Here is a 23921-nt window from a genome sequence, read left to right on the forward strand (position 1 = left end):
GCGAGGAGGGGAGGAAGCGGAAGGCAGGACCAGGCCTCTGTCCCAGCAGCTGGGCAGGGGTTCCTCACCAGAGGGGCCCAGGTCTGAGGACCTCGTCCTCGGCAAGCCCCGCCCCCACATTTAGGAGAGAAATGGACTTGGGAGACAATGGCTGAGAAGAGTTCCTCGGACAGAGCCCAGGGCAGCCACGGCTGCTGCCCGCTCTGACGAGGGTGGAGGGCCTGCCCGCTCTTGTCTGGCTGTGGATCTGACTCCCCAGGGTGATGCCGACAATCTGTAAGGTGTACGGTGAACACCTCTGAAACGCTCACGGTTGATACTCGCCCTGTTATAACAAGTCACCCTGAAAATGTTCTTGTTTACCCCAAGATCGTAGACAAATCCACCTGAACTGTCTTCTGTACTTAGAAGTACAACATTTCTAAGAAAGTTTACAAGGAGCCTTCAAAAAGTTCATGGAAATGCACATTATCTTTCAAGTCCATTTTTCTACAAATGTCTCTTTAATCTGAGAGAACTCTCCAGATGCCCTCAGTGGTAGGGGTGCAAGCCGGGAGCAGTCCAGGTCTCCCACAGGAAGGGCAGGGACCCAGCCACCTGAGCCGCTGCTCGGCACCAGCAGGAAGCTGGAAGTGACGAGGGCCGGGAGGAGACCCGGCTGCTCTGCGGCGGGACCGGGAGTCCTGGCACCGCCCCCGTCCAGCTTCCTGGAGCAGCTCACAGAGTAAGACCGCCATCCGCACACAGATGGTGTTTTCAAGAACTATTTGTTCAGCTTCGTACTAGACAAGCTCTTCAGGGTTAACCAAGAAACGTCACTGGAAACATCAGGTCAAACTCTGCTAACAAATTTTTACCTTTTCCAAAAAATACATGGTTGGGATTCTGCAACATTTTAATGAAATGTTGAATTAGAAGTTTGTGCTCGGTCTGGCGCTGTGGCCTAGCAGGTAAAGCTGCCACCTGCAGTGCCAGCATCCCATATGGGCGCCGGTTCAAGACCCAGCTGCTCCACTTCCAATCCAGCTCTCTGCTGTGGCCTGGGAAAGCAGTGGAGGATGGCCTAAGTGCTTGGGCCCTTGCACCCAAGTGGGAGACCAGGATGGAGTTCTAGGCTCCTAGCTCTAACATGGCGAAAGCCTTGGGAGTGAACCAGCAGAAAGATCTTTGTCTCTACCTTTGAGTGGATGAAAATAAATAAATGAATCTTGAAAATAAAAATCAGGGGCTGGTGCCTGCAGTGCCAGCATCCCCTATGGGCGCAGGTTCGAGTCCCAGCTGCTCCACTTCCAATCCAGCTCTCTACTATGGCCTGGGAAAGCAGCAGAAGATGGCCCAAGTCCTTGGGCCCCTGCATCCTCAAGGGAGACCCGGAAGAAGCTCCTGGCTCCTGGCTTCAGAGTGGCACAGCACCGGCCATTGCACCTGGATGGATGGAAGCTCTCTCTCTCTCTCTCGATGGAAGATCTCTCTCTCTCTCTCTCTCTCTCTCTCTCTGTAAATCTTTCAAACAAAATAATCTTTAAAAATAAAAAATTAATCTTTGAAAAAACAAGCTGGTGATGTGGGGTGTGGTGGTGGTGCAGCAGGCTGTCACCTTTCGGAACACCCACAGCACACGGGAGTGCTGGCTTGAGCATCAGCTACCTCCACACCTCATCGGCTTCCCAGTGACGCACACAGAAGGCAGCGGATGGATGGCTCGAGTCCTTGGGCCCCTGCCGCCCAGGGGAGACCCACAGGAAGCCCGGCCCAGCCCTGGCTGTTGGGGGCATCTGGAGAGTGGACCTTTGCATGAAAAATCTCCTCCCTCCTTCTACTGCTCTGCCTTCTGAACAGATAAAAATGAACATTCACAGACGGCGACTCACCACACAATGGACAAGGACACTGAAAGGAATCCACAGTATCAAGGAGAAGACCAGGACGGACCCCACGATGTTGTCTGCTAAAAACTTTCCTGTGAAAATTCCGAACAGGGAACAAGTGAGTGTTTCCAGCAAGCACTTCCTAAATCCGCAATCAGATGCTCTTGGAACACGATCCTACTGTGTCGAGGGCCACAAGACTGCCACCTGTCACCACTGCTGACGTGGTCGTGAAGCGTGTCCACGCACCTGGCAGAGCCCACCAAGCGCTCCTCAGGAGGGTGTGGCTGCCGCTGGGAGGGGCTGCGCGCACAGCAGACCCCGCGTCGCGGTCAGCAGCCGACCACGGAGGACGCTGCTGCCAAGGCTGAGGGGTGTGAAAGACAGCGCCGTCCCTGTTTCTGGATGTTATTTTCGTGATTAAACTGTGGACTCGAGAACACAATACCCAGCCTCCTGTAAACCCCGAGACCCACATTAAATGAAATGACTGTCCCAGCCAGCAACGCGCTCAGACGCGCGTTCACAGCAGTGGAGAGCAGGCCCATCTTCCACAGGAAGGGGCCCAGACCGGAAACCGCACTTCCCCAGCGTCAGCACGGAAACCGGGGCAATCACCTACCGAAAGTGTTGATGCTCAGCTGGTCAATGAAATCCCAGAATCGCTCGATTACATCCTGCACGCGTTTTTCACACTTGCCCTACAAGAAAACACGTGAGGCATTACCCCTAAAAGCAACGCGTGTAGGAATGGTCTCTATCAAATCACTGTCATTAAGGACTTCATTACGATCAGGGGCAGGGGCCCATCTGACGGAAGGCAGCGACGTCAATGCAGGCGCTGTGGCATCGCCGCTGCTGGGGACACCCGCCCCCTATCAGAATACTCTACAAATGCTCCCTGCTAATGCACTGTGGGAGGCAGCAGATGAAGTTCAAGTACTTGGGCCCCTGCCACCCACACAGGAGACCCAGAGAGAGATCCTGGCTCCTGGCTTCAGCCTGGCCCAGCCCTGGCTGTTACAGGAATCTGAGGAGTGAATCAGTGGATAGAAGGCAGTGGGTGCCTCTGCTCTGTGTGTCCTGTCTTCAAGCAGATGTGTGTTACTGTGTGTGTATACACATCAGTACTCAAGTTAGGATATACTGTTCGGACACAATCACATTAGTCCATTTTTATAAGTGATTAGAATCACCAGGAGATAAAACTCAAGAAAGCCAGTTTGGGGGCCAGCCTTGTGGCACAGCAGGTTAAGTCACCACCTGTGACACTGGCATCCATATGGCACCGGTTCAAGGCCTGGCTGCTCCACTTTCAATCCAGTTCTCTTCTAATGCGCCTGGGAAAGCAGCAGAAGATGGTCCAAGTCTTTGGGCCCCTGCACCAACTTGGGAGACCCAGAAGTTGTTCTTGGCTTCTCTATCTATAAATCTGCCTTTCAAATAAATAAATAAATAAATCTAAAACGAGAGAGAAACGCATCAGTCTCCCAAAGATGAGCACTGTGAGGTGGACGACACTGTCAAACAGAGCTTCAGAGCTTGGCTGAGCCTTGAGATCCTTACCCCTCAATCCACATGAATAAAACTATGTTCTACTGAGAAAAAAATTCTGATTTAAGCAAGAAAAACAGCCTTCCATGCGTTCAACTCACTCGCCACCAGCTTTGTAAAACACACCTTGCACAATTCTGCAGTCTTAGTTCCATAAAGGTAACCCAGGAAAACAGATCATTAAAATCCACTGCTGGGGTCGGCGCTGTGGCATAGTGGGTAAAGCTACTGCCTGCAGTGGCAGGATCCCATATGGGCGCTGGTTCTAGTCCTGGCTGCTCCTCTTCCGATCCAGCTCCCTGCTATGGCCTGGGAAAGCAGGAGAAGGTGGCCCAAGTGCTTGGGCCCCTGCCCACGTGGGAGACCTGGAAGAAGCTCCTGGCTAGCCCCAGCAGTTGCAGCCATCTGGGGAGTGAATCAGTGGATGGAAGACCTCTCTGACTCTGCCTTTCAAATAAAATAAACAAACCTTTAAAAAAAAATCCACTGCTGAGGGGCCAGTGCTGTGGCACAGTGGGTTAAGCTGCTGCCTGCAATACCAGCATCCCATAAAAGTGCCAGTTCCGGGGGCCGGCGCCGTGGCTCACTTGGTTAATCTTCCGCCTGCGGCGCCGGCATCCCATATGGGCGCCAGGTTCTAGTCCCAGTTGCTCCTCTTCCAGGCCAGCTCTCTGCTGTGGTCCGGGAAGGCAGTGGAGGATGGCCCAAGTGTTTGGGCCCTGCACCCGCATGGGAGACCAAGAGGAAGCACCTGGCTCCTGGCTTTGGATCGGCACAGCGCCTGCCATAGTGGCCATTTGGGGAGTGAGCCAATGGAAGGAAGACCTTTCTGTCTCTCTGTCTGTAACTCTACCTGTCCAAAAAAAAAAAAAAAAAAAGGGTGCCAGTTCCAGTCGCTCCACTTCTGATCCAGCTTCCTGCTGTCTCTGGGAAAGCAATGGAAAATGGCTCAAGTGCTTGGGCCCCTATCGCCCAGACTAGGATGGAGTTCTAGGCTCCTGGCTTCACCTGGCATAGTTGTGGCCATCTGGGGAGGGAACCAGTTGATGAAGATACTACTTTATTTCTCCCTCTAACTTGGTCTTTCAAATAAATAAATCTTTAAAAATTTTTAAAAATAAAAAGAGAAGAGCCACTGCTGAAAGCAACCAACTTCACCAAGTCCCGGGTCCTGTTCCCGTCTGGGCCCCACCACGCTCGCTGGCCTGGGGCACGTGGCACTGACCGGTACCTAGAAGCGCAGGTAAGCAGACCCGGGGGAAGAGGCCGCATTCTGCCGTGCTGCGTGTGCTTTCCTTCCTTGTCTGCAAGCGTGCGTACCATGGAAACCCCCCAGCCGGGCCGGGAGCGCGCACTCACGTTCATGTCGCAGAACCCCACGGTGCAGGGCTTGCCTTTCCTCAGAAACAGGTTCTTGTGCTCCGCGTCCACGTAGGGCGCGCAGCGGCCAGAGGGGTCCCTGCAGCACACCTTGCACGAGTTCTCCGTCTCTGAAACACAGCAGGCCCACTCTGTCCCCACTCCCGACCACACTGCCCCTCACTGCCAGCGCTGACACCGCCACAAGCACGTCCCACACGGGCTGCTTCCCAGTTCACACCGCAGCCCTCAGAGCCACACAGGCCACGCAGGCCGAGAAAGAGACGCCTGCGTCACAGGCGAACGGGCAGAGTCCCTCCCCCCGACCCCTTTCCCCGCGCTCATGTCCGGGCCGCGTCGCCTCGGCCCAGCGCTCTCACTACACGGACTCGGATCTACGGCTGCTGTGTGCGGAGGACACCCCACACAGCCACGCCGGCTCCTGCAGGCCGTGGAGTGTGAGGGATGTGTGTGCCTGCCACGGTGAGCCCAGTGACGCGAGGCCCACAGCCCACGCTCAGCGACACCTCCAAAAGCAGTTCTGAGGGTACGGGGCTGGGGGGCAACAGCTGGGCATCAGATGAGCTGCACCAATGGCAAAAATGCCAGAAAGTTAACCTTGCAGTGGCAGCGCGGGGAGACTCTGACCCAGGGGACGTCAGCACGCACACTCAGGGAAAGGAAATCAGGCCGGACACAAAAGCAAGCCAGAGAGACACCTCCCGCCGTCCCTCCCCTCATCTGACATCGCTTGGGCACTTCCTGTGACTGCCGGTCTTCCCAGGGCTCCCTCAGCCTCTGCCTCCACTCAGTGAGCGACTCACTTGGCAACCACTCCGTGTGCTCCTGGCTCCATCACCCCACGGGGCAGGGGGGCTCCCGGTGAGGGAGTCGGCAGCACAACCTTAGCCACTCCAAGTCCGAAGTGGGTCGGAGCTCAGAACCCAGCCAGTCCCCGAAGGCTCCAAAGACAGCCTGGAGACGAACCTCAGAGCAGCCCGAGGCCAGCCTGAGAGGCTCCTGCTCCCGGCTGCCCCAGCGGGGACCCAAGGGAGCAGGCCCAGCTCTGCTGACAACAAAATCCCACTTTGGTGGGAGCGGATCCCGGAACTCTCTCAACACTACTCGTGATTTGTATGACACAGAGAGGCCGTGAGGACAGACGTGCCCACTCTCAACACTCCTGCCTACCCTCCCCCAGAGCCTGCTATGGTCTGAACTGTAGCAAGATAACCGGACCTTTCTCACATGGGTGCAGCTGGCAGCGGCTGGGGGCAGAGGTCCGCCTGTACACACTGCCTCCCCCTCCTGCCTGCTCCCAGCCTGCTTCTCGCCACCGCTCTGGGCAGCAGTCACGGGCTGGCCTCCATTCGGGGGAAGGGGCCCAGCAGCCAGCGGCCCGTCTCCCCCACGCACTCACCATTGCATGCACAGGACTCGAGCTGCTGCTCCCTCTCACAGAAGGGGACACACTTGCCATCCTTACACTTGCCCAGGTCCAGGCAAACCGTGTCATCTTCGGCATTTCCCGGGGGCGGGCACTCACTGCTGTTCCCTGTGGCAAAGACCCATTAGCACACCGAGTCACGGAGCCACCTGTTCTCCAGGTGCTCTCGTTAGAAAGAAAAAGAAGTGAGTGCCTCACGGACAGCGAGGCCAGGGTTCCGGCCGGTACCTGTGCAGTAGGACACGCCTTTGCACGTGGCATTGATAGCCTCCTGGCACTTCTTCTGCGAAGTCTCAAACCGACAGTGTTTACAGCAAGGGCTGTTCCTGTCACTGTGAAGACAGGGGACGCTCAGCACAGAAGACAGCACAGTCACTCCTGCCAAATCAGACTCCCACGCGGCTGCAGCCACAGCACAAACCGACCGCCCCTCCTCATGTGCCGGGAGCAGCCTCAATTCCACGCTGCAGCAGAAAAGCACGGCTTCACAGAGCACCCGTCTCTACAACTTGTCCTCAGTTTGCAGTAAGATGTTAACTAAAAACAGGAAGACAGGGGCCCACCGGCATCGGCGGCTGACAGCAGGTGGCCAGAGCCCGCCCCTGTCCCTGGCTGAGACAGCAGGTGGCCAGAGCCCGCCCCTGTCAGCGGCTGACAGCAGGTGGCCAGAGCCCGCCCCTGTCCCTGGCTGAGACAGCAGGTGGCCAGAGCCCGCCCCTGTCAGCGGCTGACAGCAGGTGGCCAGAGCCCGCCCCTGCCAGCAGCTGACAGCAGGTGGCCAGAGCCCGCCCCGTGGGTGGCTGACAGCAGGTGGCCAGAGCCCGTCCCTGTCCCTGGCTGAGACAGCAGGTGGCCAGAGCCCGCCCCTGTCAGCGGCTGACAGCAGGTGGCCAGAGCCCGCCCCTGCCAGCAGCTGACAGCAGGTGGCCAGAGCCCGCCCCGTGGGTGGCTGACAGCAGGTGGCCAGAGCCCGCCCCGTGGGTGGCTGACAGCAGGTGGCCAGAGCCCGCCCCTGCCGGTATTTTCGGGGTCATGATGTCTCATTTGCTCACCATGGATAAAAACTTCCCCTTCTAAGCCAAGCACTGGTCTAGCCGTGCAAAGAAAAATGGAAGCGTAGGTGCCTTCCACATCGTCACCTGCAGTGTATGTCGTTACGGACGCTGCACTAACACGCAGGCACGTGACTTACACCCTAGGACTGACGTCTAACCGATGCACTGGTTCGTCTGTAACCACGGACAGTCGTCGTCAAGGAAACACGCTGGCTGACTCTACCCCCGCACGCTGTCTTCTGCTCCAGCGCGCCTCCTCACCTGCACTGGACGCCCTGCTTCAAGGTGCAGTCGCTGTTGCAGCAGGAGTCGTTGCTCAGGTACATGATACCAGGGTCGCACTCCTCCCCCTCGTCCACCCTGGAGTTCCCGCACACCTTGTTGCTGCGCTCCTGGAAGCACTCCTGAGCCTTACTCTCGATGGTCTTATAGATTGACTGCTTGCTGCAGTTTGAGAACATCTGAAGAGAAAAAGGGCCCCAGTAACCAAATAACGTCATAAAAATCATCTCACTTTTCCTCTCTAGGGACACACAGTTAATGTAAAAATGACCAGTGGTGCTGCCCCGGAGACACGGCCGAGGCCACCAGCCGCCTCCTAAGCCCACCCCATGGAACTGAATGTCACCCTCCACAGGCTGCTGAGCAGCTGGTACACGAAGTGAACAAATACGGAGACCAAACGTCTCCGCCACTGCCACCGCGAGGGACAAGGCCCGGCCTAAAGCACAACTGTGAACTCCATCAGACTTGACGCTCCCTGTGGCCCCACGCACGTCACCATCACCCAGTGTTGACAGGAGAATCAGGAAGAACTTGCCCTCAGACAGACTGATTCAGGACTGCAAAAGAGGTCCGTTCTGGCTCATCCCCTTCCCTTTCCCTGGCTACTATGATCTAGATGATCCGTGTTTAAAGTTCTTTAGCTGTCTGGAGCCAGTTCCATGCTGTGGCACGGCGGGTAAAGCCACCGCCTGCAATGCAAGCATCCCATATGGGCACTGGTTCAAGTCCTGGGTTCTCCACTTCTGATCCAGCTCCCTGCTAACAGCCTGGGAAAAGCAGTGAAAGATGGCCCAACTGTTCGGGTCCCTGGGAGGGGCAATGCTGGCTCAAGCAGTTGGGTCCCTACCACTCACAGGGGTGACCTGGGATTCCTGCTTCCATCCTCTGTCTGGCCCAGTCCCAGCAGCATTTGGGAGGAGCATCAGTGGACAGGAGGGCTCGCTTACTCTCCCTCTCAAATAAATGCGATTCTCAGAAAATAACTAAATATGTCCTCAGGACAAAATAAATTCATCCCTGATGATTTAGACTAGCAGCTCCAGAAAAAACTAGCTTCACCCAGGCAACATGCGTGTCGCCCCGAGAGTCTGACCACAGCCTCAGAACCACGGGGCAGGGGACGTGTCAACTGCAGGCCCCACACAACATGGCAGCCGTCAAGCACAGGTGGCGATTTAACTGTTCCCCTAGTCACGTATTTTCCACTAAAAAAAAGAAACCACGTTTATTTATTTGAGAGGCAGAGCAACAGAGAGAGGGGAGGCACAGAGAAAGATCTTCCACCCACAGATTCACTTCATAAACAGCCAGAGCAGCCAGGGGCCGGGCCAGGCTGAAGTCGGGAACGAGGAACTCCCGAGTTCCCCAACCAGGAGGCAGGGACGCAAGCACTTGAACCATCTCCCCTGCCTTCCCAGGCTCATCAGCAGAGAGCTGGATCAGAAGTGGAGCCATTAGCGAACCAGCACTGTGATATGGGATACGGGTAACCCAAGTAGCAATTTAATCTACTGTGCCACAACATTGGCACATTAGTCCTCTTTCTATTACAGTAATGCGCAAATGTCTGTGAAGTGGACAGGAAGCCATCAGATCAGCAACCCCGGGCCACTCGCCAGTTTCAACAGTCACCACTCACTGCTTCACGGTCCGCCCGTACCGTCACCATTTCACCTGGATTCCCACAGTAGTTGTGTGCTTTGTAAGTTTTATTAAGGCTTACCTTTTCTCATTTTAATGATTATTGCTTAAAAAATTTATCTATTGGGGTAGGTGTTATGGTGTAATTGGTACCTGTGGTGCCGGCATCCCACATGGGCACCAGTTCAAGTCCCGGCTGTTCCATTTCGAATCCAGCTCCCTGCTAGTATGCTTGGGAACGCAGCAGAAGATGCTTCAAGTGCTCGGGCCCCCACACCCATGTGGGAGACCTGGATGAAGCTCTTGGTTCTTACCTGGCTCAGCGCTGGACGTTGCAGCCATTTGGAGAATAAAGCAGTGGGTGGTAGACCTCTCTCTGTGTCTCTCCCCCTCTACAGGTCTGCCTTTTTTTGTTTGTGCCACAACATCCAAACTTCAACTAGTGTACTTTATCAGAACTCAGCAGTAACTTGGTTCATGTGTCTATTCAACAAATATATATTATGTTCCAGTACTCCTGCCGGCGCTGGAGACGGAGGTGCGAGCAAGACAGACAAGCGCCTTTCCCACATGAGGCCTGCCATCTGGCAAACAGCTTGTGTTTTATTGTAAAAGTTAATGAAAATATGCAAACTGTGAAGTACTGCAGAGTTAAATTGAATAACAACTTATAAATGACTCGAAGTTTTTACCAGAAAGCCTGAGTCAGCAAAGCCCTCAAGCCTAGAGCTGGCAGGAGTCGTTATTGTGGGTAATTTCCTTACAGCCCAGGCCTACAGTCTGGGGGGTCGCACTTAGTGTCAGGGTGCTTTGTGATCTGCAGCTCCATCCCTCTGTGTCGCTGTCTCTGCCCTTCCCGACAGCACCGAGCCCCCAGCAGGCATACCTTGTTGTTCTCATGGTCCCCACTCACGGCGATGGGGTACATGACATACTTTCCGCCCTGGTCCTCGTTCGGAGCACACTCTGCCAGACCATCGGGATCGTGCTCTGCTCCAAAGTTGTGGCCCAGCTCGTGAGTTGTAACCAGGTCGGCTTCCTTACGGGCGAAACAAAGGAAACATCACCTCCCACCATTCAACCAGCTGCACCGGCCAGCTGGGCCTGTGCTCTTATCTTAGTCAGATCAACACAAGAGTAACAATCAAAATTTCTTCTAGCAATTACAGAAATTAAGCAGAGTACATGGCCTTCTACTTAGAGTTCAGGATGAGCATCCGTTAACCAAAGTGCTCGGGACCAGAAGAGTTCAGGATATGGGATTTTTTTAAATTCTGGAATATGTGTATTACATAATGAGATATCTTGGTCTAAACACAAAATCCATCTATGTTTCATATACACCTTAAACACGCAGAGTAACTTTATACCAATGCTTTCAATTTATGCATGAACAAGGTTTCACGGTATGGATTTTCTGCTTGTTCATCTTCAAAAACTTCTGAATTTTGGTACATTTCAGATTTCAAATTTTCAGATTAAGGGTCTGCAGCCTATACAATTAAAAGTACTATAAAGATTAACTTAAATCAATTTTAGAAAAATAGAACTTACAAGATGTACTAGAATATTCAAAATAAAGCCCCAGCACCGGACATTCCAAGCCTGTAGCATGGTGTGGATAAACAGCTCACCGCAGTTAGCTACCAACGGCTCCCACCTGTCCCTCCTCCAGGGCCCGCATCAGTGCGGCCCCCCTCCCAACTACAGCCGCACTGCAGGACCAGGAGGTGAGGTGCCTGGAGAGCAGCTGTGGGACGGGGGCGCCAGGAGGAGGCGCTCCAGGAAAACAATCAAGGCAGACAGGCGGATTTACTCTCTTCGTTATACTTCTCTTTAATTTTCACATTTCTCATTAAAAATCATGTATTTTTAAAAAGTACATTTTACTTCTTTTAAAGATATTTAAGTATATTGTAAAAGAGGCTGTAATACAAAAATTCCAAATTTATCCTTTTTAAAAAATAACTTACCTTTGTAAGGATGGTTTTACCATAATTTTTGGTGCTGGTCAAACCACTGTTCAAATAGATATTTTTCTTCCCCACTGGACTATAATAAGCTAAAGGCAAAAGGAAAAGAAGCAAACTGTTTAATGTCGATGTCAGTGTGACTGCTCCAGCATCGTGAGCACATAAACGGGACGCCTTACCCTTTGGACAAACACCTCCATGACTGTTTGCTCTGGGAGAACCGACGTAAGCCAGTCCTAGAGTTCCCATATCAAAATCCTGGTAAGTGAAAAGGTGTGCCAGGCAGACTTTAGATGCTTCTTCAGCAATATCAAAGCTAAATTGCTTTAAAAAAAAAAAAAAAAAAAAAAGGCATTTCTGCATTAGGTTGACATTTACAGAGAAGTTCCCACTGAAGGACAGCACCAGGCCTGGCAGTTCTGCACCAGCAACCACAACCTTGAACAGAGAGGTGCTTCTCCCAGGAGCTCTCCCCAGCTGCACAAGGAGCAGCAAAGGCTGCCATCTGACGGCCGCACAAAGGTAGAGCGCGGAGGCCTGGCCAGCTGTTCAGGCCCACTCCCTGCTCCCGCCAAGGCCGCCCTGAGCCCGCCCAGCCCGACTCTGGCAATCTTTCAATTCTCAAGGGGGTCACAGCACCCAGGCCAAAACAGATCCCACAAAAGTACTTCAAGAGTACAACTCGGGGGGCCGGCGCTGTGGCACAGCGGGTTGACACCCTGGCCTGAGGCACCAGTATCCTACATGGGCACCGGTTCAAGTCCCAGCTGCTCCACTTCCGATCCAGCTTTCTGCTATGGCCCGGGAAAGCAGTGGAAGATGGCCAAAGTGGGAGACCGGGAAGAAGCTCCTGGCTCCTGGCTTTGGATTGGCGCAGCTCTGGCCATTGTAGCCAACTAGGGAGTGAACCATCGGATGGAAGACCTCTCTCTCTCTCTGCGACTCTGTCTTTCAAATCAATCAATCAATCTTAAAAAACTTTATGATATACAGGTGTTACAAACATAAACTTATAGGAAAACTTATATATCTGCTTTTATGCTACTAAAATAAGTTTAAATCCCTTTAAATCAACACTGTCAGTTCATGAAGATATTTTCCCCTTAATTTAAAGAGCTTCACATTATTACTTTAAGATCTCCACAATAAATCCAGAGACTCCCAGTTAAAAAGCCTTGATTTTTAAAATACTTAAATGGGAGGTCAGAAACTCCTACATGAGGAATGCCATGTGGCCACCCTGGGATTTTGGGAGTTCTGTGGTAACAGGATGAGGCGTCAGGAATCTTCTAGGGGCCTTAGGGAAGAGCAGTGGAGAGGAGCACACAGGAGCTCTTTGCTCTGGCGCCTCCCCTGACAGGGGTCATCTGGAGGCCCAGGGAAAGCAGAGCCGTGTGGTGGTCCTGCCGTCCCCTGACGGGTCATCTGGAGGCCCAGGGAAAGCAGAGCCGTGTGGAGGTCCCGCCGTCCCCTGACGGGTCATCTGGAGGCCCAGGGAAAGCAGAGCCGTGTGGAGGTCCCGCCGGTCTGGGAGTTGGGAGATGGGCTGAGGAGCCACTCAGGAGCAGTGGTTTAACCCTGCTGCTCCAGGCTGCACTGTGTCCCTCTGAGAGTCACACACACCTCAGGACGCCACCGTTTGGAGACAGGCCCTGCAAATAGCTAACTGAGATGACTAAGAGCATCGTGGTGGGCCCTAACCTGCTACGACTGACACCTACTGTGCAGGAGAGAGCACAGGGACACAGGCAGACCCTGAGAAGACAAAGGGAGAAGGGAGCTGCTACAAGCCAAGGCGAGAAGCCCAGAGGAAACCAATTCTGCCAACACCCTGAGCCCAGACTTGGGGCCTCCAGAACAGCGAGATATGAACACATGGTGTTTGAGCCCCAGTCTGCGGCACTTTGTCACAGCAGCCAGAGCCGACCAACACACACCAGTCGGGAGGCTTTACGAGACTAACGGTGCCATCTCCAGCTACCTCCGAGCGCTGGCAGATAAAATCAGATCAGGTGTGTCAGAGTGTCACACAAACTACTGCAGACAGCACGGTTCTCAATCTGGATAAAGAATTCATAGTATAGGAGGCAGCAAGCCACTGTCCGCAGTGCCACCATCCCACATGAGCACCGGTTTGAGTCCTGGCTGCTCTACTTCCAATCCAGCTCCCTGCTAATATACTTGAGAAAAACAGTGGAGGATGGCCCAAGTGCTTGAGCCCTTGCACCCACACGGGAGACCTGGATGAAGCTCCTCACTCTGGCCTGGCCCAGACCTGGTACCGTGGCAATATGGGAGTGAACCAGCAGAGGGAAGATCTGTCTCTCCCTGACTCTAATTCTGACTTTCAAGTAAATAAATCTTAAAAAAAAAAAAAAAGAATTGATAATACACTTTAATTCCATTCAAGCTTTGCAAACTTGCCTTCGGCCTTTTGAGACCATAAGCACAAAATCCAGATGAGTCAGATTCTGCCTGGACTAACCCATGGAAACTGAGATAAATAACAAGCACTGTTCTAACCGGCTAAATTTGTGCTGATTTGCTAGTACCACAAAAGGAAACTAATACATTTTCGGCAAAGGAAGACCTTTCTCTCTGTCTCTCTCACTATCCACTCTGCCTGTCAAAAAAAAAGGCCAGCGCCGTGGCTTAACAGGCTAATCCTCCGCCTTGTGGCGCCGGCACACCGGGTTCTAGTCCCGGTTGGGGCGCCGGATTCTATCCCGGTTGCCCCTCTTCCAGGCCAGCTCTCTGCTATGGCCCGGGAAGGCAGTGGAGGATGGCCCTAGTCCTTGGGCCCTGCACCCGCATGGGAGACCAGGAGAAGCACCTGGCTCCTGGCTTTGGATCAGCGTGGTGCGCCGGCCGCAGCGGCCATTGGAGGGTGAACCAACGGCAAAAGGAAGACCTTTCTCTCTCTCTCTCTCTCTCTCACTGTCCACTCTGCCTGTCCAAAAAAAAAAAAAATTAAAAAAAGAAAACACAGAAACTTTAAACCTTACTTTCAGTTGCCCAAGTTATATTTCTGCTGTCCAATACATACTCATAGCATGTTTGATAACTATTGACTTAAAAGATCCACTAGGGGGCCGGTGCTGTGGCGTGGCATGTAAGGCCGCTGCCTGTGGTGCCAGCATCCAATATGTGGTGCCAGTTCAAGTCCCGGCTGCTCCATTTCCGATCCAGCTCTTTGTTATGGCCTGGGAAAGCAGTGGAGGAGGGCCAAGTCCTTGGGATCCTGCACCCACATCAGAGACCCGGAAGAGGCTCCTGGCTTCAGATCGGTGCAGCTCTGGCCGTTGTGGCCAGTTAGGGAGTGGGCCAGCAGATGGAAGACCTCGTGTTCGTGTTCTCTCTCTCTTCCTCTCTCCCTCCCTCCCTCTCCTTCTCTCTGTGTAACTCTAATAAATAAATAAATCTTTAAAAAAAAAAAAAAAAATCCACTAGGGCCACATTGTGGTGTAGCAGATAAAGCCCCCGCCTACAATGCTGGCATCCCATAGAGGCACCGATTTGAGTCCTGGCTGCTCCACATCTGAACCAGCTCTCTGCTGTGGCCTGGGAAAGCAGTGGAAGATGGCTCAAGTCCTTGGGCCCCTGCACCCACGCAGGAGACCTGGAAGAAGCTCCTGGCTCCTGACTTTGTGGCCCCTGCAGCCATCTGGGGAGTGAACCAGTGGATGGAAGATCTCTCTCCCTCTTTGTTTCCCCTTCTCTAACTCTTTCAAATAAATAAATAAATCTTTAGGGAAAAAAAGTAAAGAAAAAAAAGATTCACTGATAACCTTCTGAGAGACCTGTGCTAACAAATCAGTGTGCAAGAAACCTGTACACCAGGTATATTTTCCCGGGAAGATCTGCTGCCTCATTAGATTCTTGAAGACATCAAGGTCAAGAAACATTGCTTTAGGGGGAGGGGAAGTGGTGCAGCAGCTAAGTCATCACTCGGGACATCCACATCCCAACCTGGAGCGCCTGGTAGGGAGTCCTGCTCCACCCCAATCCATTCTCCTGCCAACGTGCACCCTGGGAGGCAGCAGATGGCTGAAGTACTTGAATCTCTGCCACCCACAGGGAGACTCAGATGGAGTTTCTAGCTCCTGGCTTTGGCGGGGCCCAGCTCCAGTTGTTGCAGATATTTTTGGGGAGTGGATCAATGGATGGATAGAAGATCTCTCCTCTCTCCCACTCTGCCTTTCAAGAAAACGAGAGAGAGAAACACTGCTTTGTAACATTTTTCTTTTTCCCCGTATTTCTGCCAGCTGATGTCTGTGCTGCTACAGAGGACCGGGCAGCTGTTATCAGTGGGGTGGATGGTTTTCCACCACCTTTAATAACATGTGCCTGTATGAATGCAAGTGCAATCCACGTCAGACATCAAAGTGTTGAGCCAGCACTGTGGCGCAGCAGGTTAAGCCGCCATCCCACATGGTGCTAGTTCAAGTACTGGCTGCTCCATTTCCAATCCAGGTCCCTACTAATGCACCTGGGAAAGCAGTGGAGGATGCCCCAAGTGCTTGAGCCTCAGCAACCAGAAGAAGCTCCTGGCTTCAGCCTGGCCCAGCCCTGGCCGTTGTGGCCACTTGAGGAGTGAAATCAGTGGATGGAGGACCTGGCTCTCTCTCTCTGGAACCCTGACTTGCAAATACTAAATAAATCCTTAAACAAACGAACAAACAAATTTAAATAAAAGAAATCAAAGTGCTGTGAACAGCATTACATCCAGGATTCTACGACCTACCTCTAGCAACATCTTCACGTCCCAGGCATCCTTTTCTTCGTCTGGGTAACTTTTTGCCATGTTATAGTGCCGCTCCCCAGGTCTGACCTCTTGTGGAGACTTGAGAATGCGAATCTATACTTAAAGAGATAACACGCTTAGAACACCTGCGGGAAGTCAAAGGACGCTGAGTACCGTACTGTCTGATCACAACAAAAAGACAATCCACCAGTTTAGAATAAAGTTTCAGAACCAAAATTCCATAGATTCTCAGCACTAAGAGCCAATGCTTAAAACAAACTGAAAGCATATGGCATGGAAAACACAGGCATCACTGAATTACCTATAAAGGTATAAATGTATTCAATCTTCGTGTCTTCTACATTTACTTGGAAAAAATTAGAATTTGGGTTACATGAGCCTCAAATATTTCCTGCCACCACAGTCTACAATCTAGAAATGAAGAATGACAAGAATGCTATCACTTCGTGCACCACAGAAATCAAAAATTAAAAGGAACAGGGGCTTCTCGTTCATGCATTTCAGACAAACTCGTAGTAAACTTAAGGAAAAAAAAAAGTAACAGGCTTCACATTAGCGAGTTCGGGACAAAGAAGGCAGCTGCACGGTTCAGGGATTCCGAGGTCTCTCCTGCTCTCCTGTCCGCAGGGCCCATTCTGGTCTGCCTTGCCACCCAGTGGTAAGCTTGCTGGGCAGGCTCTGCAGCTTTCACGGTGGGTGGTGGGTGCTCAAGGCCATCCTGGGAGGAACTACCTGGAGTCCCCCAAGACTGCACGTCCTGGCCCATCCTCCAACTCATCTCTGATCAGCTGTAAGGAGCTCAAGGTCTCATCTCCTAAGTCACTCCCAGGTTTGCAACGGGCCCCAAGTTCCTAAGGCAAAGAAGGACCTCCAGTGGTCCCCTGGAACCTGACATTAGCAGACACTTTAAGAGTGGGACAGTCTTCTATGCACCAGCATGGAATATCTCCAGCCAACTGTGGGATGAAAAAGCAAGGTGCAAAAACACACAGCATCCTGCCACTGGGTCACAGACTTCCACAAACACAACAGTGCATGCACACAACACGTCTGCCAAGACGCACAGAGCTGGTGACTGGGATGGCTCCGGGGAAAGGGACTGGTTCGATGATGGACAAGACTGAGACTGACTTCTCACTGCTGTTTTGTACCATGTATATATTACCTGTCAAATGATAACTTTGAAAAGAAAATGCAGAACGGTAAAAGAGGATGGAAAAGGGAAAAACAATTCTTAGCTTTATGCAAATACTATCAAAGTTTAACATTTCTGAGTATGGTGCACAATTAAAAACCTTTTTCTTTGACCTCTACATTCTATACTACAGTACAGAACTGGAAAAATAGGGTTTAATACAAATAGATTGAAAAAAAAAAACAGATATAATTTACAAATCAAAATGTCTAAATGTTGTTCAAAGCAGTCAATTTCAAAAGTGACCAGTCAGCACTCCAGGACTATTTTACTATAGACATTATCAAGATGACATCAATACATCACTGCCAGACAAGCTAGGAACAGGCCACAAGGAAACCCGGATATTCAGGGAAGAGACTCACAGTCAGCACATGGAAGGGTCTTCCACAGTACATTTAGTAAATGTTCTAAGGGTTCAACAACGCATGCAAGGATTTCAATTAAAAATGCATGCATAATCTGAGAAAATGAAACGCACTAGAGGGATAAAAGAACGGAAAGCAGAGAACACAGCAGCAAAAAAGGACTTACAACAGTCTCAGAACAACAAACTTCACAATCCATAAAAACACTGCACAATTTACCAGAAAAACATTGCTGGCATTTGAGAATATTTATGATTAATGTTGAAAACAAGCTGGGTTCTGAATACAAGTGACAAATATTTACACTGCATAACTTCCCTGGGTAACATAAGCCATATCTGTTGATAAGTACCTGTTCTATCTGTATTCCATAACCTTTGAATCCTGCATTGTCCCATGAAGTGTTCCGATAGATATCATCAACTCTGTCAATTAGCTCTATCTGTGTGTATAAAAGAAAGATATTATGGATTATTATGTATTTACCATTCTGCAACGTAACATGAAATCTACAGTGAAAACAAATCATTCAGAGAAAATGCCATTGGCAAAAGTACCTAACTATAAAAATTATCATTAACATATTAACCTTTATCACTGATATCATGAAAAAAGAAATTATTCCTAGCCCCAAACTTAAAAATAAATGTTACCAGAAAAAAAACAAAGGCACAGATCACCTCAAATAAATCCTGCATAAGCAACTACATCCGAGACCAAGATTTCCATCAATAGACTTCTTAATTTACTCTTTATCATTCTTTTATAAGACATTTATTTTTATTTATTTGAAAGGCACAGCAAGAGAGGGGGAGAGAGAGAATGAGCAAGCAGGCCAGATCAGAAAAGCTGGGATTGAACCCGAACTCTGATGTGGACGTCACCTGTCACACGCAGCAGCTTACCCTGCTGCACCACGACAGGGTATTTTAAAGATTGATTTATTTATTTGAAAAAGCATCAGAGACAGAGAGGGCAAGGCGGAGGGAGAGACAGACAGACAGACAGCTCTCCCACCCACCGGTCACTCCCCAGACGCCTACAGTGCCTCGGGCCGAGCCAGGGAACTCCATGCAGGTCTCCCACGCAGGTAACAGGCACGCGGACAGCTCAGCCGTTCTGCGCAGCCTCCAGAGACTCACATCAGAAGGAAGCTGACCCGGAAGCAGGACAGCCAGAACTGGAATGTGAGACCTGGGCTTCCCACGTGGCGACTCAGCCGCTGTGTCACTCACCCCTTACTCTATCCCTTGGCAGGGACCTCAAAGTCCTGCCCCAGAAACCAGGGGCAGTGACAGCACCCCCTACCGACTCCCCCACCCCCACCCCACCCAGCACGGTCCAACACTGAGGAACACGTGAACAGAGGCCCAGAGGAAGGAGGTCCATTTCACTCTCCCTCCTGCTCCTGCTCTGACTCGGGAAGACTCAGGGAGGAAGGACAGGACCATCACCCTGCCTGAGGGAAAAACTAAATGCTGGGGCCGGCCCCGTGGCACAGTGGGTGAAGCCACTGCCTGCGGTCCCGACATCCAACACGGTGGCTGGTTTCGGTCCCAGCTGTTCCACTTCCGATTCCAGCTCTCTGCAATGGCCTGGGAAGAAAGTGGAAATGGCCCAAGTCCTCGGGCCCCTGCACCCACATGGGAGACCCAGAAGTCGTCCATGGCTCCTGGCTTCCAATCAGCACAGGTGCAGCCGTAGCGGCCATCTGGGGAATGAGCTAGCGGATCAAGGACCAATCTCTTTCTCTCTCTTCCTTTCTGTAACTCTGCCTTTGAAATAAATAAATCTTTAAAAAAAAACCTGAACGTTAACTTCTTATCTTTTCCTCAAAGAATATTCTACTCAAATACTGTGTTCACTGTGAAGCAAGTTATAGGTCTAAGAAAATGTTTCTTGTTTTTATTTAACCTTAACAAATGTAGTTTTTTTAAAAAAAAGTTTTATTTATTTGAAAGAGTTAGAGAGGCAGAAACACAGACAGAGGGCGGCCACCCACATAGGAGACCTGAACTGAGTTCCTACGTCCCTGCCATCGGATTGTCTTAACCCGAGACCTTCTGAGTGTTTGCAGTGATCAGAGGATGGAGCTCTCTCCTGCGCTCTCTCTCTCTCTGCAAAGTGATCAAAGGATGGAGCTCTCTCTCTGTCATTCGCTCTGCTTCTCAAATAAATACAATTTTTAAAAAATTTATTTATTAGGCTGGCGCCGTGGCTCAACAGGCTAATCCTCCGCCTTGCGGCGCTGGCACACCGGGTTCTAGTCCCGGTCGGGGCACCAGATCCTGTCCCAGTTGTCCCTCTTCCAGGCCAGCTCTCTGCTGTGGCCCGGGAGTGCAGTGGAGGATGGCCCATGTCCTTGGGCCCTGCACCCGCATGGGAGACCAGGAGAAGCACCTGGCTCCTGCCTTTGGATCAGCGTGGTGCGCTGGCCGCAGCGCACCGGCCACAGCAGCCATTGGAGGGTGAACCAACGGCAAAGGAATCCCTTTCTCTCTGTCTCTCTCTCTCTCACTGTCCACTCTGCCTGTCAAAAAAAAAAAAAAAATTTATTTATTTGAAAGTCAGAGTTACAGAGAGGCAGAAAGAGAGAGAGAGAGAGAGAGAGAGAGAGAGAGAGAAGTCCTCCATCCACTGGTTCACTCTCCAGATGGCCGCAACAGCTGGAGCTGTGCCGATCTGAAGTGAGGAGCTTCCTTCTTCCGGGTCTCCCACATGGCTGCAGGGGCCCAAGGACTTAGGCCATCCTCCACTGCTTTCCCAGGCCATAGAAGAGAGCTGGACTTGGCTGGCACCATGGCTCAATAGGCTACTCCTCCGCCTGCGGCGCCAGCACCCCGGGTTCTAGTCCTGGTTGGGGCACCAGATTCTGTCCTGGTTGCTCCTCTTCCAGTCCAGCTCTCTGCTGTGGCCCGGGAAGGTAGTGGAGGATGGCCCAAGTCTTTGGGCCCTGCAGCCCATGGGAGACCAGGAGAAGCACCTGGCTCCTGCCTTCGGATCAGCACAGTGCGCCAGCCGCAGTGGCCATTTGGGGGGTGAACCAACGGAAGGAAGACCTTTTTCTCTGTCTTTCTCTCACTAACTCTGCCTGTCAAAAAAAAAAAAAAAAAAAAAAAAAAAAAAAAAAAAAAAGAAGAGAGCTGGATTGGAAGAGGTGCAGCAGGGACTCAAACTGGCACCTATATGGCATGCTGGCACTGCAGGAGGAGGCTTTAACCCACAGCACCGCAGCACCAGCCCCAATAAACACAAATTTAAAACTAGACTCCTCATTATATGCATTTCCATAGCATAACAAAGAAGTAAAAGATGAGGAATCCCCTAAAGCAAAATCCAGAGAAGAGAGACGCTTTGCCAAGAAAGAATTTCACTTCGGGACAAGAGTTACAATGAACTGTACCGCCCTCATAATAAATTCATTCTCTTAACACAGAACAGTAGGGAAGGAAGGGTGAGGGAGGCTATGAATAAAAAGGCAAAATGGGAAAAGCAAAGCAACGAGACGGGCGACGTTCCTGCACGAGGCCTTGGGCATGAACAGCCGCATTCTCTTTTATTCAGCCAATGCCAAGTTACCATGACGAATGAGGTCAGACTAACAAAAAATGTCAATGAAAAATTATCCCCTTGACCTTAGAAACTGTAATAGTTATTGCCTAAGAATCCAGTATCAATGCTTCCTTAATATCCCTCTGCCCTTGGCCGGTTATGGCCATGATGGTGCAGGCCATTTCAGGCAGTTACAGTCCAATGATTAGCTCCCTGACACAGCTCAACAAAACTGACCTTGTTCTCTGAAATACATACACACACAAAACACACACGGGTTCACATAAAGACACACTTGTACCCGGGGGCAGACGACCACATGACACGCCAGGTTCACTGCCGTTTTAAAGAGCTTCCCTGTATAAAGAGACGACTGTAGTGCAAACTTCTCCCAAACCTAATATGCATAAAAATCCTAATGTGCAGAAAATATTAAGTCACAGGTAAAATGTCTTCAGAAATGTGAAACTATGATTTCCATACAGTAATTTAAGAACCAGAGGCAACATCCCCCAGATGCTTTGCCAACGATTCGGTTCATTCACTGAGGGTTTCTGCGCCCCTATTGAGACCGAGGTCATCCACCTGCAGTATCCGACTTACGAGGTAATTCGTGGTGGTGCTCTCCTCCCCTCGGCCCATGTATCTGTAGAAGCGGTGGTCTGCGACCACCAGCAGCTTGCACGTGTTCTTCATGGGGTCAGGGTCCGCTCTCCTCTTCACCCGGCGAGCAAGCTCTAGTATGAATTTGTACACACTATTAAATCAAAATTCACCAAAACAAGGAAGCTTTTTTCACAGTGACACTTTTAAGTCTACTATATTTCTGAAAGAAACACTATTTGAGCTTAGTATCCACAAATGTTATCTTGAACAAGAAAAAAATCATAACGGAAAACAGAAAAGTAAAAAAAGATGAAGCTTAAAAATTGCAGAATCCATGGGACTGGCGATGTGCAATAGTGAGTAAAGCCGCCACCTGCAGTGCTGGCATCCATATGGGTGCCGGGTTCGAATCCCGGCTGCTCCACTTCTGCTCCAACTCTCTGCTAAGGCCTGGGAAAGCAGTAGAAGATGGCCCAAGACCTTGGGCCCCTGAACCTGCATGGGAGACTGGGAAGAAGCACTTGGCTCCTGGCTTCAGATCAGCACAGCTCTGGCCGTTGCAACCAACTGGGGAGTGAAGCGGCGGCTGGAAGACCTCTCTCTCGTTCTCTCTTTCTCTCTCTCTCTCTCTCTCTCTCTGCCTCTCCTTCTCTGTGTAACTCTTTCAAAAAAATAAATAAATTTTTTTAAAAAATTGTAGAATCCAAAGCCAAGAAAAAGTACATCCTTAATTTCTAAAATACAGAAACTCTCAAAAGTACTTAACATACCAATCAATCCCCTTCTGCTGGGCTGTGAAGCCATCATTTATTTTCTGTTAAGTCTGTGAATTACCCAAAGTAATGGTACAAATGTCAAGATAATCACATTAAAATTTAGTTTGTGGGGGGGCTGGCGCTGTGGTGCAGCAGGTTAATACCCTGGCCTGAAGCACCGGCATCCCATATGGGCGCCGGTTGTAGTACCGGCTGCTCCTCTTCCGATCCAGCTCTCTGCTGTGGCCTGGGAAAGCAGTAGAAGATGGTCCAAGTCCTTGGGCCCCTGCACCCATGTGGGAGACCCAGAAGCAGCTCCTGGCTCCTGGCTTCAGATAGGCACAGCTTCGGCCATTGTGGCTAACTGGGGAGTGAACAAGCGGATAGAAGATCTCTATCTATCTACCTCTCCTCCCTCTGTGTAACTCTTTCAAATAAATAAACCTTTTAAAAAAAACTTTAGTTTGTGGGGCCAGTGCTGTGGCACAGCAGGTTAAAGCCCCAGCCTGCAGCGCCGGCATCCCATATGGGCACCAGTTTGAGTCCTGGCTGTTCCTCTTCCGATCCAGCTCTCTGCTGTGTCTTAGGAAAGCAATAGAAGATGGCCCAAGTCCTTGGGCCCCTGCACCCGCGTGAGAGATCCAAAAGAAGCTCCTGGCTTTGGATCAGCTCAGCTCTGGCCGTTGTGGTAATTTGGGGAGTGAACCAGCAGAATGGAGATCTCTCTCTCTCTCTGCCTCTCCTCTAACTCTTTCAAATAAATAATTCTTTTAAAAAATTCTGTTTGTACAACAGGACATCTTTCTTATCAAACAGTCAAACTGTTTACCAGCTTATTTGCCTCTAATAATAAAATGGTAAGGATACGCTCGAAGGGATGCAAAAGGAAGACCATGAGCCTCACATCAGCTGTTTTCTAAATGACCCAGATATGTATGTCCCAAGGTGGACAACCCTGAATTCCACATTTTTCTTTTCTTTTCTTTTCTTTTTTTTTTTTTTTTTTTTGACATGCAGAGTTAGACAGTGAGAGAGAGAGACAGAGAGGAAGGTCTTCCTTCTGTTGGTTCACCCACCAAATGGCCACTGCGGCCAGCATACTGCGCCAATCCAAAGCCAGGAGCAAGTACTTCCCCCTGGTCTCCCATGGGGTGCAGGGCCCAAGGACTTGGGCCACCCTCCACTGCCTTCCCTGGCCACAGCAGAGAGCTGGCCTGGAAGAGGGGCAACTGGGACAGAATCTGGTGCCCCGACCGGGACTAGAACCTGGGATGCCAGAGCCGCAGGCGGAGGATTAGCCTAGTGAGCTGCGGCGCCGGATGAATTCTACATTTTTCAATAGTACTCTCATTTCTAAGGAAATGTGCACAGTTTTCTCTCAGATTATTCAATTTTCCCTAAACACAATATTTTTGGTTGAAGATTTATTTATTTACTTGAAAGGCAGAGGTACAGAGAGGCAGAGGCAGAGAGGGGTTTTCCAGCACTGCTTCACTCC

The 23921-nt window shown here is 50.9% G+C and overlaps 1 protein-coding gene across 2 annotated transcripts in view; it reads right to left on the bottom strand.

Moving 5' to 3' along the window:
* ADAM17 (ADAM metallopeptidase domain 17) overlaps window positions 1-23921 on the bottom strand; it is a 58093-nt gene that overhangs the window by 1636 nt on the left and 32536 nt on the right. Inside the window, exons 6-17 of one of the 2 annotated variants that reach the window (XM_062208934.1) lie at window positions 21666-21799; window positions 17863-17952; window positions 15927-16040; window positions 11362-11506; window positions 11183-11271; window positions 10096-10248; window positions 7545-7744; window positions 6457-6560; window positions 6202-6336; window positions 4782-4912; window positions 2491-2569; window positions 1872-1960 (exon numbers count right to left, since the gene is read on the bottom strand). In XM_062208934.1, coding sequence (XP_062064918.1) covers window positions 1872-1960; window positions 2491-2569; window positions 4782-4912; window positions 6202-6336; window positions 6457-6560; window positions 7545-7744; window positions 10096-10248; window positions 11183-11271; window positions 11362-11506; window positions 15927-16040; window positions 17863-17952; window positions 21666-21799 — 1463 coding nt within the window. Of the gene's footprint in view, window positions 1-1871; window positions 1961-2490; window positions 2570-4781; window positions 4913-6201; window positions 6337-6456; window positions 6561-7544; window positions 7745-10095; window positions 10249-11182; window positions 11272-11361; window positions 11507-15926; window positions 16046-17862; window positions 17953-21665; window positions 21800-23921 lie in introns of those variants that run through there. The other variant, XM_062208935.1, reaches the window with a different exon arrangement.

The sequence above is a fragment of the Lepus europaeus genome, chromosome 13 (genome assembly GCF_033115175.1).
Source record: "Lepus europaeus isolate LE1 chromosome 13, mLepTim1.pri, whole genome shotgun sequence".
NCBI lineage: Eukaryota > Metazoa > Chordata > Mammalia > Lagomorpha > Leporidae > Lepus > Lepus europaeus.